Source organism: Conger conger, chromosome 17 (assembly GCF_963514075.1).
Source record: "Conger conger chromosome 17, fConCon1.1, whole genome shotgun sequence".
Lineage (NCBI taxonomy): Eukaryota > Metazoa > Chordata > Actinopteri > Anguilliformes > Congridae > Conger > Conger conger.
Genome location: NC_083776.1, coordinates 23,641,947 through 23,657,649, shown reverse-complemented (window position 1 = coordinate 23,657,649; position 15,703 = coordinate 23,641,947). Strand labels below are relative to the sequence as shown.

At 43.1% G+C, this 15,703-nt stretch overlaps 1 protein-coding gene across 1 annotated transcript in view; it reads left to right on the top strand.

Annotated features, from left to right (window-relative positions):
- The first annotated feature begins 2,113 nt into the window (after positions 1-2,113).
- The window catches only part of rasa3 (RAS p21 protein activator 3), a 52,491-nt gene continuing 38,901 nt past the window's right edge, over positions 2,114-15,703 (top strand). Inside the window, 1 exon segment of the mRNA XM_061226351.1 lies at positions 2,114-2,276. Coding sequence (XP_061082335.1) covers positions 2,222-2,276 — 55 coding nt within the window. The 5' untranslated portion in view covers positions 2,114-2,221.

Genomic DNA, 15,703 nt, shown 5'->3' with positions numbered 1-15,703 from the left:
TGTCATTATTTGAGTGAGCCTTTCCTCTTCCGAACCCAGATAAGTGTCAAATATGTCCTTGGCTGGCCTGACACAGTGGTGGGCGGCACTCATGAAACAAACAGTCATTCCTGCTCTCCACATCCGGAACATGTAAAAGGGAGTTTACAGTGCCTTTCCCAGCCATTGCCTCCCTCATCTTCCTCTGTATTTACCGCTTATACCCTCCTCTCTGAAGAGCCTCCGGTCTCTAATACATGTATTTTTCTTACTTCGACTGTTATTCTCTCCCTTGAGAGAAGGTCCTCTTCTCTTCCTCAATTATGTGGATATGGTCTACCCTATTTTTCCAATAAGCATTCTATTCCATACCCTCTGTTGTCTCTCTATGAGGGAAAAATGCAGGTAAAGAGATAGGGCACAATCATCTCTTTAGGTGATGCTGAAATCCATTGTGCTTTCCACTGGTGATGGAGAAATCTATTTTCCACACTATGGAGGAATCTCTTTTTTTAAAGATATTTTTTAGGCCTTTTTCAGCTTTATTGGACAGTATAGTATAGAGAGGCAGGAAGAATGGGAGAGAGAGAGAGAGGGGAAGACATGCAACAAATGTCAGACGATCGGATTCGAACCACCGACGTCACGGCTCGCAATGAGCATGCGGTCAGTGGTCTACAGGCTGCGCCACCGAGACACCCCTCAAAACTAAGATAAATAATCTTATTTATGTTGAAGTTATGTTGAACATTTTGAGACAGTTTAACTCTTTTCAATATTTGCCACAATCCCTTAAATTCCACTTGTCAAGCTTAAAACTTTTTTTTACTAGATAGAGAAAACAGATTTTGAGTCTCATTACTAGACTGAAACAGAGATGGATGCCCTTTCCATAACTTCAGGATGAATGGGGGGGGGGGGGGCAGTGCTGCAGGTGCTGTGAGTATAGAGAGGGGGAGGAAAATCGGGAAGCACAATCATCTGACTTTCAGAAAAAAACTTTTTCTGAATGACCAGGTTTATTAATTTCTGCATTTACATGTGTATGAGCTACAATAAAGGATAAATAAAAACCTAGAGAAAAAGGTGAAGTGAGTGAACAATAGGAGCAGCTCAAGCCGTGCGTCTGAAGGAGAGCGTGGAACAGTGCGGTCTTTCCGTTGCGCTGCAGTTCTTCTGCAGCATGAAGCTATGGGTAACCACAGGGCGTAGTCCCCTCTTTTTTTAACAAAAAAAAAATGTCTGAAAAAAAAAAAACTGTCAAAGCACCCAATGTGTGCACATGCATGAAGTTCTCAACTGTGTAAGCCTTTTATTCTATGCTTTGCATGTTATTCGGATTAGTGCAGAACAAGAGCTTTGCCTATGTAAATAACACAGGCAGCACACCGTAAAACATGCCAAACTGGCATACCACACAGGAGAAACATGAATGGCGTATTTTGCTGTGGCTGTTAAATACAGATTGGACAGAGTATTTACAGTAATTAGATTTGGATCTATTTTAAAAGAGTCAACGTTAATCCCTCAGCCTTGGCTCAAAAAACCCCACATCCTCAGTTGACTAGCATCTCATCGTCACTGGGCTAAATTCAGGACAGAAGTTATGTTAGGCCAGTTGGGAGGACAGTTCAATGAGCTTACCGTAGAGCTTTGAAAACTGAAAACTTCACAGAAGGCCCCCTGACATACATAACACGCATGCAACAGAGCTTATTGTGTTCAAAGTTCCCAATAGAATAAAAATGCAGCAATCATTTGGTCTCGTGTGCTGAAAGAATGTACAGAGGCGCAGCAAAATGTTGCAAGTTTTACAGAGCTATAGGGTAATTTTGCTCTATGGCTCTATATTTAGGTCTTTACCTCCCCGACGACAGGGATTGTTGTTTTTCGCCTCGAGGAAATGCACAATATTGTAATTGGATAGCGCATGTGACACGGAGAGCCTTGCCCAATGAAATACAACTTCGCTTTGCAAGCGACTCGTCCATTCAGTCTGTTTTTGCGCTACGCCCCATCCGTGATGTAATTTCACTGACGCTCAATCAGATCTACAGAGGGCGGGTGAGGCCCCGCCCCTGTGAGAATGTTCTGTTAGTTTGCGGGTTCGTTTCCTGCGCGCTTTTCTGGACAAGTAGCTAGCCATCCGCCCTGGAGTATAGAGTTGCGCTGGCAAGAGATTGAGTACATTGGAGGAACATCTACGTCTACCACCAAAAAGGGAAAAATCGGAGCTGTGAGAATGGCGGTCGAAGAGGAAGGGCTCCGAATTTTTCAGAGCGTCAAAATAAAAATAGGTGAGTGGAAAATGTCTCTTGCCTTTACATCTGCGCACGAAACTGCTCTTGGTGTATATAATTGTTATTCAAAACGCATAACCACAAACACGCATAGATCAATGCATAACATAACACTGGCCCTTGGAAATTAATTTTAATGAACGCATTATCTTTGGCTTCTCTATTATTTTCTACGTGGTTATGCATAAGGCTATTAGTTGAAGACTAAAGTAGAGATTTTAACTCCGGTTTTGCATTGCGGGGATAAGAAAAATATATGAATCTGTTTATATGTTCATGTAAATATATGGTGGTAACCGTGTATTAGATATGTTTGGATTGTTGTGCGTCTTTATGGTAAATAGAAACACGCACAGTCTGGAAGTCCGGCTGTCTCGGAGCAAACAGCTGGCCAACCAGATGGCTTGATACTCACTTTCCTCGATGTGTTTGGATGTATTTGTCCTGAACTAAAGCAATGGGGTGCATGGCGTTAACGCCGTGGCAGTGCCTGGCAGATGTTAGTATAGGTTGGCAGCGGTTTAGTTCTTCCAAAGCATTGCACTAATGGTAGGATGGTGGCCGCGGGGAATTGTAGACCTATTCAGACGACGACACATCAGCCATACCGAATGTGGTGGCTAGTGTGACCGTCACATAGCCTACAGCATTGTTGAATATGGGTCGATTATTATTACAATGTGGATGAATTTTGAGTATCTCGGTGACATGGCTGATTGTGAAACTACCACGGTTATGCTGCTGGCGAGATTCTCCATTCACCGAGAATCACCATTGCGTTGGGATGTAGTCAAGTCATGCTGTCTTCCAACGTTCTGTTCTAAACAGACTGGCGAGGGAAGATGTACGATCTCGCTGATAATAATTTACTGGTGCTTTGAGAGCAAACGTTTTTGTGGGAAATTTCGTTTATTCATATTCTTACCTTGACCTTTGGAAGTAGCTATACTGTAATTCATGCTTTTTCATTTTGACTGTTAAGAAAAGGAGCCAGTGGCTTGCGGTTTACCACTGGGTGTAAGCATGAGTGTTTTGACCAAAAACATGAGACATTCGAAAAAAAAAAAATAGGGGGGGTCATGAGTGCAGTAACCAAGCGGCATTCCAGATGTCAGATAACAAACGGCACCCATATCTTTAGCCAAAAGAACAACCGTCCATGTTATATATTTTAAAATAATATTTGTTTATTTACATATGTATGTTTATTTAATATATTTATCAATATTTTAATGCCACGATTTTCCACTTTTGGTGTCGTTATTGCTGCTACACTTGACAACAGTCAACACATTAATCCGAAGATTGCAGCCATAAATGCACAGATCACTCACAGGTAATCTAATCCCATGGGTTCACTGAGCATGCCCAAACGCAGCGCGCCTCACCTGCGTAAAGATCGTCAATATAGCGATGGCAACGGTCTGGAAGAACCAAAACCGCAAGACTGAAGACTGAGAACAAAACGGTGAAATGACTAGGCGTTAGCATGCCACATTCATTCGGAACTGGGAGGAAAATTCATAATTGGAGAGCTGATGGACGTAGAACTTGGTGAGATGGACAAAATGTAGCATGGACAGAGCCAGAGGATACTTGCGAGGAACGCCGAGTTGCATGTCCTGCTGTTGCCTGTGCGGTGTGCATCTCAGGCACGTGCCCTTGGCTTGTCTTGGCGGAAAATGCCATGCGAGCGGAACCGGGTTTAATTGTGATATATTGTGAAACTGGATTAAAAAGAAATACGCACGTTGTCCTGTCTGACCTTGAACACTAGCACGTGGGAAATGGAATCATGATAAAGAAAAGAACATTCTGAAAGGCTGAATAATATTCTCTCTCTCTCTCTCTCTCTCTCTCTCTCTCTCTCTCTCTCTCTCTCTCTCTCTCTCTCTTACACACACACACACACAATAATAATAATAATAATAATAATAATAATAATAATAATCATTATTATTATGCAGGGGAGGGCTGTCTCAACATCTCAGCTTTCCCATAATCTTGACATGGAAGAAGGAAGAATACTAATTAATAAAGGAACACTGGTCGAGAGAGGTGTTATTTTTTGTTACCAGAGGTGGAAACATACACATTCAACCTTTCCATCCTGTGTACATTGGCACCTGTTCTGTGTGTGTGTGTGGTCTGTGTTGTAACATCAGTTACTTGTGACAAAGTCGTTTCACACTTTGCAGTAGCCCATAAAATTAAGAAATCTCTGCAATTGTATCTTTATTTTCTCACACATCCTGCCACAGAAAGTACTGCTTCCCTACAAGAGATATATATTTTTAAACAAGTCCACTGCAATCATGTTCACATTTCCCTCACAGCTCTACAGTAGCATGCAGATTATATTAATAGGCACACTCCAGTCACACTATAATTATTCTGACAGCTCCATTGTAGAACCATGGACCATTGTTACGTTCCCTATTGCAAGCAAGTTCGAATCATTGCAATGACTCCATTGCAACAGCAAACAGATTTCTGGGATCACAAAATCAGAGCATGCATATACTATCAGCAATGGAGCAATCATAGACCTGGGCAGGAGGGTAAAAAATCTGAAGTGGCACGTTTCCTGTAAACTGTACTGTAGTGCACAGAACTGAGGTTTGGTCTGTATTAGAGGTGGAATAGTGCCCCCCTCCTGCAGTGAAGGACCCGTTCTCTACACAGGAAACAGTACACCGCGGAAGCCTGTGGTTTACTGTACTGACTGCCTCTGGCGCAGTCAGGTTTGCCGGCAGTTCCCCATCAGTTCCTGGAAAAACACCATGAGACTTGTGTTTGGTGCCTGCCTGGTTTTCCGGTCTAGGAACACGACTTGAAAAGGCGGTAGACAGCAAATATTACTGTATATGAAGCAATGAAACTGTAGTCATATAGTAAATGGTACCCTTGTGGAATATTAACAATATGACTGTTACTGTTTTCTTTAAAGGGTGACACTAGAGTGCAGAGATTAAAGTATTGCGGCTGGCCCCTGGTACTTATGTTTTTTAATAATGTCTGATGTTGCACTCAACTGTGCCAACGTTTGCTAGCAGTCACAATAAACAATTCACACTTTACCATAATGGCAGCTGTGAGTTAATTCGCTCCTTACAGTTAGCAGAAAAACATTTGTATAATGTTATGTGGAAACTGAGACCATGGTAAGATATTGAGTATTGTAGCTTGCTTCATATAGGTAGCTGGCAGTAGTGTATAGTAGCATAGGGCAGTAGAGTAGTGTAAGGACACTGAATTTTACCTATGGAGTTAGTGTCATTTGTTATCCACAAACCACCTAAAAATTGCCATCTGCTAACAATGTAACTGCTTTGGCTGCTATAAGCCACATACCCACCCAAATAGTTTATTGTGTTTGTCACAAACTCCCATCGGATGGTCATTTTAAACCTTCTGTGTCCACTATTTCAAGGCAGCACTGTTTATGGCAAGCCCTGCTGCCCCTGGGCACTCCTCTCAGTGCTCAGACAATGGGGCCCATTTTCATGAGGGTCAGTAACAGGCAAACCCATCTGCTGAGAGGGTACTACCCCTGGACATGGGAGCCTTCAAAAAACCTTCCAGAATGTTCCCCTTCATTAAAGCTCACTTTCAAAAATGAACCAACACAAAACACAAACATGGAAATGGAGAGAGAGAGAGAGAGAGAGAGAGAGAGAGAGAGAGAGAGAGAGAGAGAGAGAGAGAGAGAATGATGGGGAGAGAGAATGTGCTTATTTGTGATTATACATGCAGTAACTGCTCAGAAGAAGAATATGAGTTTATGGGGTTTTGGGTTGCATTGTCCTGTCCTGCACAGTGACCAGAATTTGTGTAATGCCATTCTGATAGTGTGGTATTACAGCTTAGAATACCCCTCATCCTCGTGTGTGATACAACGTCACCCTTTAAGCTGTGAGATCACATATAGGTGATTATAATGTTCTTAAGTGAATGCTCTAATGCTGCTAGAACAATCACAACTGGTAATTAAAGGCAATATTCTAGAGTTATAGAACACTGACTTAGAATTTAGAATTTCTTCAGAGGGTCACCTAGGACTTACCAGGAACCATGAGTCAGGCTAGAGAGGTTGTGGCATATTTGGGTGCTTCCGTGAGTGTTCCTTGCGGATTCCCATAAGGAGCACATGTTTCTAGGGAAGCAGCGCACCATTCTCTGGGTTGGGCCTACAGGTCTGCAACACAGGAAACAGGAAACTGCCTCTACACACTTCCTGATTGGCTGGACGGACAACAAAGAAGTGTGTTTTTTCCTGCTCAGCAAGGAGTTGATTCAAACCAGATTCGGAGGTTTCATTTGCAGAAAAAAAGCCTATGCAGAGGAATGCCCCAACGTAGCTTTTCACAAATAGCATGTTTCATTCCTCCACGTGATGTTTAGGCCTTCCAGGAGAACTAGCCTCTGGAGTATGCATACCGACTGGCTGGTGGGTTGTGCTGAGGATCTTGGTTCTGTCCAGGGCGGGGGCTGGAGGAGAGGACCCAGAGTTGGAGGGGGAAGTGTGGGGGTTTGCCGTTTTGTCTGGGAACGGGACAGGGCAGGCCTCTGAATTTGGGAGCGGTGTTAAAAATTCTCCTCGGCCTCTCTGCCTAGGAACGAAAATAAAGGTCCAGTTTCACTCAAGTGCTTCAGCCTGGCCTCTGACAGGCCTCTCTGGCACCTCTTCAACACAGTTTCCCAAAACTTCCCCTGGTCCTCATTAAAAACACAGGGGGAGGGAAAGTGACCCCCTCTCTCCTGAAGAACTAGGCCATCTTTTACTGGTGACATCATCAGAGAGCTTGAGAGCTCCAAGAGTTGTTTTCAATATCTCTTTCCCTGTGCAGATATTTCTGTACACACAAGATAAATATATGCTGTTGTATGATAGTATAGCGTCGACCATATTATTAACCCGTTCAGAAAGAAATGCAGAAAGTCTGTTATTTTGGCCCCTTTCTTTCTCTCTTCAGTTCATACATGCAGCAATACTTTATTTAATACTCAAATTTGACTTCTTAGTCGTAGACGTGTACTAACTACCTGCTCTCATGCTCAGTCCCTGGTCATGCCCAATAGAGCATCCAAGCAAAGTGTTTCACAGCCGAAGTTTGGCACATTTGTTAGGCATATTTTTTCCACCTAACCAAATCTCTTGTTATGCACTCGGTCCACGGTCGTTAACAGTATGGACGCAAAATGTAGTATTTGCATAGAGTTTCAGGCTCACGTATGGAAGCTTCATTGTTTATAGTGTCTTGTCTGCATGTGAAATATTTTGTGTTGCACTTGAACTGAGTCACACCCATTGTGGCAACCAAACATGTTTTTCCACACACAACTTGTGATGGCATTGACTCATTCGGCTCACGTGACACATTTATAAGGCCTGCCTTGCAGATGTGTGCAAGCGGGTGATTGTGGCTTCAGGGGACCTCTGCTCAAATATTCACCCTGCATTTGTTGCATTTGTTGTATCGCCACTCTTGACCCTATTTCAGACTCACTAGCCATTCATCTTAATGGCCTTGTGGTTGCCTGCAGCCTCTACTTTGTCTGGAATCTTCCAGACCTTTGTGGTCCCATCGCACCGCGATGGCAGATGAAAGGTGTTGATGTGTTCAAGGCTTTTAGCGGCTAACAGCCGCGGTCCATCCTCTGATCAGTGAGAGCAGGAAAGTGGCAGAAGGTGGATATTGTGTGTGTGCACTACAAAAACAATGAGTATTTTAGTCTTATTTAAAATCTTCTTTGCTAAATAAGACAGAAAATGTTGCCAATGAGGTAAGACAGTTTGACTAATTTCAAGACTTGCCAATGGGCTAAGAAAATGTCACTTGTCAAGCAAAGAGTAACTTAAAACAAGCTAATATTTTCTACTTGAGAGAAAAAAAGGACTAAAACACTTGTTAAGATGTTTTTTCAGTGTGCAAAGGGAACAACCTGAGTAGAGCGATGCAGCCTTGTCACAGCGAGCCCAGAGGTGGGCAGCGAAGGCCGTATTGGTCTCTGGTTTTCATGACAACTTCATGTCAACTTCAAACCTTAATTACTCAATTTGCCCAAATCTTGACAGCTGACATTTTAGCTACATTTCATTACCTAAGCCCTTGACTTGGATTGACAACCAAAAACTGTTCTTGTGTCCCTATATGAAACATTTTACTGTGATCGAATCTTCGGGGGAACTAGTGTTGGTGTACATAGCCAATCAGCTCATTTAACCAGGGATACAAAAACCTGCATACACACAGACTCCTCAGGGCCGGAATTGGCCAGCCTTGGGCTGACTCCGCTGTCCGTCAGGATGTGTGTGGATTTCAAGTTTGCGGCGTGTCGCTCCTCCTGAGAATGAATGCGAGTACCCAGCTCCCCGTGCGTCTGACAGCCACCAGTCCTCCCTATCAGGATCTCCCAGATTCCTCAGCCCTGAGGGGGAAATGGAAACTGAAACATTAGACCAGCGCTTCCTGTTGCCTGTCACACAGACGGCACCTTGTGTGCTACTGTTGAGCAGCGGACTGAAGCCCCATAACCATTGAGGCGGTGCAGAAATCAATTACGACTACGGGAGTTCGCTTACTTGAAGTGGATACTTAATTAGTCGTACTCTGATTTGAACGATCATCTCATTAAATTGAGGCATTAATATCTGCGTATGTGGTTTGATGTCTTTTCATCAGTCCCCCGCTGCTATGTTACTGCTTTATGGACTGGTCATTTAGGTGCATAATTTAGGCTCTTTACATTGCCTTCCGCTTCTTGTGCTGTACGTGGCATTTTGAAGCGAAGCAGCCTGTGTGCGAGGGGAGGGATTAGGGAAGAATCCGAACACAGAAAGTTATTTCTCCCTCTCTCCCTCTCTCCTTCTCCCTCTCTCCGTCTCACATGCTCTCTTGCCCTCCGTTCTACCCTTCTCTATTCGTCTTGACTGCTCATCGTGTTTTCAACTTTACATCTTGGATACAGCTGGAATTCCTTTCTCTCTTCCTCATTTCCTCTTGCCGTGCTGTTTCTCTCTCTCTCTTTTTCTCTCCCTTGCTCCCTCTCTCTTTCTCTCGCTCTCAGGGGCTTGGGGTTCCCAGGCAGGACGGGGGGGGGGGGGGGGTGGGACAGAGAGTGGCGGGGGCTGCTCTGGGTCTGTCGGCAGAAGGTTGAGAATTGGTCAGATCTGCTGTTCACAGATTCTCCAGCGGCCTGTCTGCAACACTCTGCAACAGGCTGTTCACACACTCCTCAGTCAGAATAGTCCAGGCCCCCACGGTAGTGTTTCCTATCTACGCTATTTCCTATTAACTACACCAGGAAGTTCTTGGTCTGCTACACATGCACGTGTGTGTGTCCGCGCGTGTGTGTGCATTAGATATACTGTACCCTAAGAGTGAGAAAAGCAGTGTGTGTTTAGAGGGGCTGAAGACTTTAAGGATTATAATACAGAACAAACAAAACTGAATAAATATTTTTTTTGTGTGTTAAATGTTTCCCAGAATTCAGCATCTGATACCCATCTCACACTCACCTGGCTGGCTGGCTGGCTGGCTGGAATGCTGATGTCATCCACGTCTCAGGCCATTGTTTATGTTTACGTAGTGCATCTCTCTGGCATTTTCTCAGGCATGTAGGTTCATGTAGTTTGTTGATTGGATTTATTCTGCGTTTTTAAAGTGTCGAACCAACATCTGTGGTGACTGGTGGTCACAAAAGTTTGTTTTCACACTCAGAGTTCCATTTGAAACTAGGAGCACATTGAACGCATATTTTTCTTAGAAGATAATCCAGTCTGCGTGTGACGGCAAACAATTAGAAAAGGAGGGGTTCTCAACAACTGTGGTAAAATACTGAGACAAAAAAGAGGAAGAGATTGAAACATAAGTTTCCTGTTCAGTGGATTAAAGCATGGGTGTAGGAACATGTCTGTTCTTTGCCTTTCATTTGAAACTTCATTTTAAAGACTGGATTTTAGACACTTACTCTTTTGCATTTGACACGCAATATTCTGTGTGCATCATCAAATGATATGATATAAAAAAATTATGGACTGACGTAAAGAAAAGACATCATGTATTCTTACTTTTAATAATAGATCTTGGATCAGGTGGGTTAATTGAGAACATTGAGAACATAATTTACAATGTTGACCTGCAGATTCCCTAAACGACATGTCTTTAGACTGCGGCAGAAAGCCTGGAATACTTGGAGGAAACCGCACAAACAGGCGGATAACAAACATTCTCCATGGAGAGATGAGAATGGCCGACCATGACTCAAACCCAGGCAGCGCTAACCACTGCACCACCACACTCGCCAGTGATGTCATTTCCTCCTTTCCTTTTTGATATTCTTGCTGCCCAAGTTTCCCTTGAGAGTAATCCCATGTCCATTATCACAAAGGTAGCTGTGCTGTCCTGAGGATATCCATTATCACAATGCTAGCTGTGCTGTCCTTAGGATATCCATTATCACAACGCTAGCTATGCTGTCCTGAGGATATCTATTGTCATAATGCTAGCTATGCTGTCCTGAGGATATCCATTATCACAACGGTAGCTGTGCTGTCCGGATGATATCCATTATCACAACGTTAGCTGTGCTGTCCTGAGGCTAACTATTATCACAACACTAGCTATGCTGTCCTGAGGACATCCATTATCACAATGCTAGCTATGCTTTGCAGGATATCCATTATCAAACTGCTAGCTGTGCTTCTCCGTACAGCTGAACAGTTAATCTGGCTAACCGATACAGCAAACATACGCATACCACCTTGCTTTGTTTACAACCTATTATCTCCCACTCTTGCTCTTGCTAGCGTAACACAATGCCAGCTCTCATATGGTGGGAATTTCTTCTGGCAAACAGTCAAGACCCACAGATTGCACCCCGGCATGCACTGTTCCTCTGACCAAGCCAATTGTGGCATGCTGAGTGATGTTGATTGTGTTCATGCTTGAGCAATTTACTGAGACAGCTGAAGGGAGCCTTGGGACATGCCAAAGGCACTGTTATTCACTGGGCATCAGAGAATGAAGACTCAGATTCAGTGTCAGAGAATGAAGACTCAGATTCAGTGTGTCAGAGAATCGAGACTCAGATTCAGTGCCAGAGAATCGAGACTCAGATTCAGTGCCAGAGAATCGAGACTCAGATTCAGTGCCAGAGAATCGAGACTCAGATTCAGTGCCAGAGAATCAAGAATCAGATTCAGTGCCAGAGAATTAAGACTCAGATTCAGTGTCAGAGAGTGAAGACTCAGATTCAGTGAGTCAGAGAAACGAGACTCAGATTCTTGTATTTTCCTTTTTTCTTCTTACACTGCATTTACATTGTTTAAAGCTTGGGTAAATAGCCTAGTCTCTCTTTTCTGCTTTCTTTCCCAGGGCAGATTGGGACCATGGGTAAGGGCAACTTGGCCCTTTATCCTTGCTTTGACCCCACTAATGCCCCTGATCCTTGTGTGAATGTTGGTAGAGGAGTTTTTACTGGGCTTTGACCAGTATATTTGATGTGAAAGAGGCTTAAGTCAACTAAACAGTTGTCTAAACCCTCCACAGGGATATATTTACTGTAATAACTGCAAAATTAAACAGTTTTTCTTTAGTAGCTCCGAACCCATCCTCTACCAGCCACTTGGAAAATGAAAGTCAAGCACATTATTCTGTATATGTGCTCATAGAACACAACAGTAATGACACCAGTGTTCAGTCGACTCACAAATCCATTACATTACATTACAAGGCATTTAGCAGATGCTCTTATCCAGAGCGACGTACAATGACGTCCAAAGAGACACGCACCAAGAAATGGCTGTTTCTGCACAGACCAGTTCAGTTACAGATAAATACTGTTTGTTTTCTACACTTTGTTGATAAGGATCAAGCACTGCCAATATTTTCAGCTGAAACATTTGAACAATGCCAATGCCTATTGAACTAATATTATTCTTATCCTCGTGACTATCCAAACTTGCTGTTCCCATTCAAAATGACAGCTTTCCATTTCCAAAGATGAATATCGGAGGTTTGTTGAGCAATTTCACAATTGTGGGAAACGTGGAGCCCATTCTGCTCAGGAACCAGTAGGACTGTGGTCATATATAAAATTCAGGGCTTTCCGATTTCTTAAAATTTCACAAAGTATGAATTTACACCTCAAACTATTCTCGAGCACAAAACTAAACAACCGTCGGATTAGATAAGAACAGTGTGATGCATGACATTCATGAGTAGATTAACACACCCATGTTGCATAAAGATTTGATGGTCATCGCAGCACCTTCTGATATTTTGTGAGGAGCAAGCAAGGTGTCTCAAGGAAGCCGTTCATATGGTGATTGAGTTGATGCCTACAATTGAGGTAACCCACTTCCCTTCCCTTGCCTTCTACTTCTCCATTACTGTCGTATTGGGATTTAATGTTCACATATGTGGCAGAATTCAGAGAGGGGAGAGTAACTGCCATTCCATTGAAATTCTAGGTGCATCTGGGAACACACTCTAGATGACTGATGAGATTCAGCAGGAGGTCAGCTTGACAAAATGTGGAGCACAAGAATTGTGAGAGAGAGAGAGAGAGAGAGAGAGAGAGAGAGGGCGAGAGACTGGGGAGGGAGAAAGAGAGAGGGAGAGAAAAAGGAAGAGAGAGGGAGGGCAGGAGAGTGAGAGGGAGGGAGAGAGAGGGAGAGTGTGTGTGTGAGAGAGGGGAAAAGGAGGCTGACTCCATTTCTGCTTAATGAAAATCTCTTTTCTACATCTTGTTATTTTTGTCATGTTGTGCCAAGATGTTGAATCTTGGACAGGAGAACAAGAGCATGAGTCAGCCTGCCCCCCAGAGTGGGGGAGGGGGGTAGAGAGAGGGAGGGAGGGAGAGGGGGTGGGGAGAGAGAGGGAAGGAGGGAGGGAGGGAGAGGGGGTTGGGAGAGAGAGAGGGAGAGAGCGGGAGGGGAGATAGAGAGGAGAATATGATCCTCATGTTAAAGCAAAGCAACCAATGAGTCGAGCAGGAACACCACTGGACCGCTCAAATGATTCAGCTTTCACAACATACTGGTTACTGCTTTCACCCCTTGAACTAATGGCTGTAGTCCTGCTAACAGGATTGTAGAAATACATTGAGCTCACTAAATTACAGAGGCAAGTGGTAATCTCTGGCTGGTATTTTCTGTGATTCTAAATACGAGTAATTATATCACATTTGCTTGAGAAGTAGATTATGGTCCAAGTGTCACATTGGTTTTATTATTTTTAATCACATAAATTATTATACTTAACTCTACACACCCAAATAGAAAAACATGCAATCCAGCCAAAAATGCTAAACCTTCTGAAGTCGTTTGTCTTTATTAAACTGCATCTGATTCCCTTTTTGACCGAGGATTTCTTTTTATAGCTATTTCTTGTGGAATGGGGAGAAACATGTGATGTAATAAAATTGTGCATGCAGCGACTATGAACTCAAAGAGTCAAAGAGAATAATTTATCATTCGCAGAACAAAGAGATGCATAGTGCTGAAATTTGAACCCAGCCCAGCTTGGCTGTGTTAAGCTTGGTACACGTTATAACCTTACAAAAATGGCAAGTTTGGGAGATCACAAGCCAGTCTTGTAATGAAACTTGAAAAAAAAAAAATCTCTGAAGTAGAAAATATTAGCTCGTTTTAAGTTGCTCTTTACTTAACAAGTGAAATTGTCTTATCCTATTGGCAAATCTTGAACTGAGTTAAACTGTCTCAATATCAGACTAAAATACTATTTTCTATTTTTTGCAGTGTACACTCCCAGTAACCCTTCCACGTTCTACAGCTGGGTTCACATAGTACTGGGGGAGTCAGAACTGTATACCACAAGGCTTTTGAAATTTGGGAAACATAGTGTGTGTCACTACCTCAGGACTTTGCCGTCCTGAATAGAGCACCTCTAATGAAATCACTCACATGTACACACATGCGCAAGAGTAATTGTCTTTAGCTTTCCGGTACCCGGGTTGCAGGTGCTAATCCAAGGTATGATTTCGGCATGCACGCACCTATTTTCAACTGGAATAGCAGCAAACCCTTAGCAAATGTTTAGCTGCAAAGTAAATAAGAGTATATGTGTACATTCAGGGCAAAGACACGAAACAAAACTTTACTTATTGAACTATGAAAAGAAGAACATGTGTTCGTTACCAGCAAAAAGTGCCTGACTGCATCTCCAAATAGACAAAGTAATCACAACCTGGCCATTGAAACAGGATGAGACATGCAGAGAGAGAGAGGGAGACAGAGGGAGAGAGAGAAAGAGAGAGAGAGGGAGAGAGAGATGATATGATGTAGAGGAAAGAATGAAAGGAGGGCTGTTATAGTGAAAGGCTTAATGCTGTGGATTGACAGGTAGATTTATGTTTCCTTTGTAAGGCTGCATGACTCATGTTTGCGCAGATATACGCATACACTTACACGTGTGCTGCAAAAAACAAAAAATAAAATTTCCATAAAGCCAATAAGGTGAGACAGTTCTACTCATTTAAAGATTTGCCAGTGGGGTAAGACATTTTCAGGTAACTTAAAACCAGCTTTTATTTTCTACTTACTCATTACAAGACTAAAGAACCTGTTTAGATAGATGTGTGCGCATCATCGTACATGCACAGGTAGGAATCTGCAGGGTTTTTACAGATTTGCAGAAGGCAGTGCCTATTCATAGTTTTGTCATTCCCAGTGAGTGCAGTGATGATGTCATCGCTGAGGCTGAGAAAATGTGCGTTCACCCACAGAGCTGTCTGTCTTTATTTTTACACCGAAGCCTGATTAGCAGAGCTCATCAGCTAACCAGGCTCTGCACTGAGTCAGGGCTACAGCGACACACACACACACACACACATGTGCACACTCACACACATACACACACATACACACACACACATAAACACACACAGAACGAGGTTAATGGAGTTTCCGGCTGCCACAGCAATGCCATCGACTCCAATCACATACTTCCTGTCCCACTGATTAGCCTATCCCCTTCAAAACAGGAAGCTTTTCCTTCTGTGTGTCGGTTGCTGTGACGACGGTGAGCGGGCCTATGGGTCGGGTTTCTGGGTCTTTCAGGAGGTGGCTGTGTATCGTGGTAGGATGTGGGAGAATTAAAATTTTCCATCTCTGTGTCATGGATCTCGAGAAACTCATGTACAGACAATACCTCTCAGTCTTCTCTCCTTAACCTCTTACTAAATCTCTAATGCAACCCAGTGTCCCTGAGATAGCAGAGGACCCGTAGCCCTCTGTACAGTTACAGAAAGTCACACTGCAGGAAACAAAAGATAAGTCAATCTATGGTATTTTACACTTTTTTGACTGAATTCTTTCTTCTATGACTTTTTTTCTAAATGAGACAAAAAAAAGCCAATGAGGTGAGACAGTTTAATTAATTTCAAGATTTGCAAAT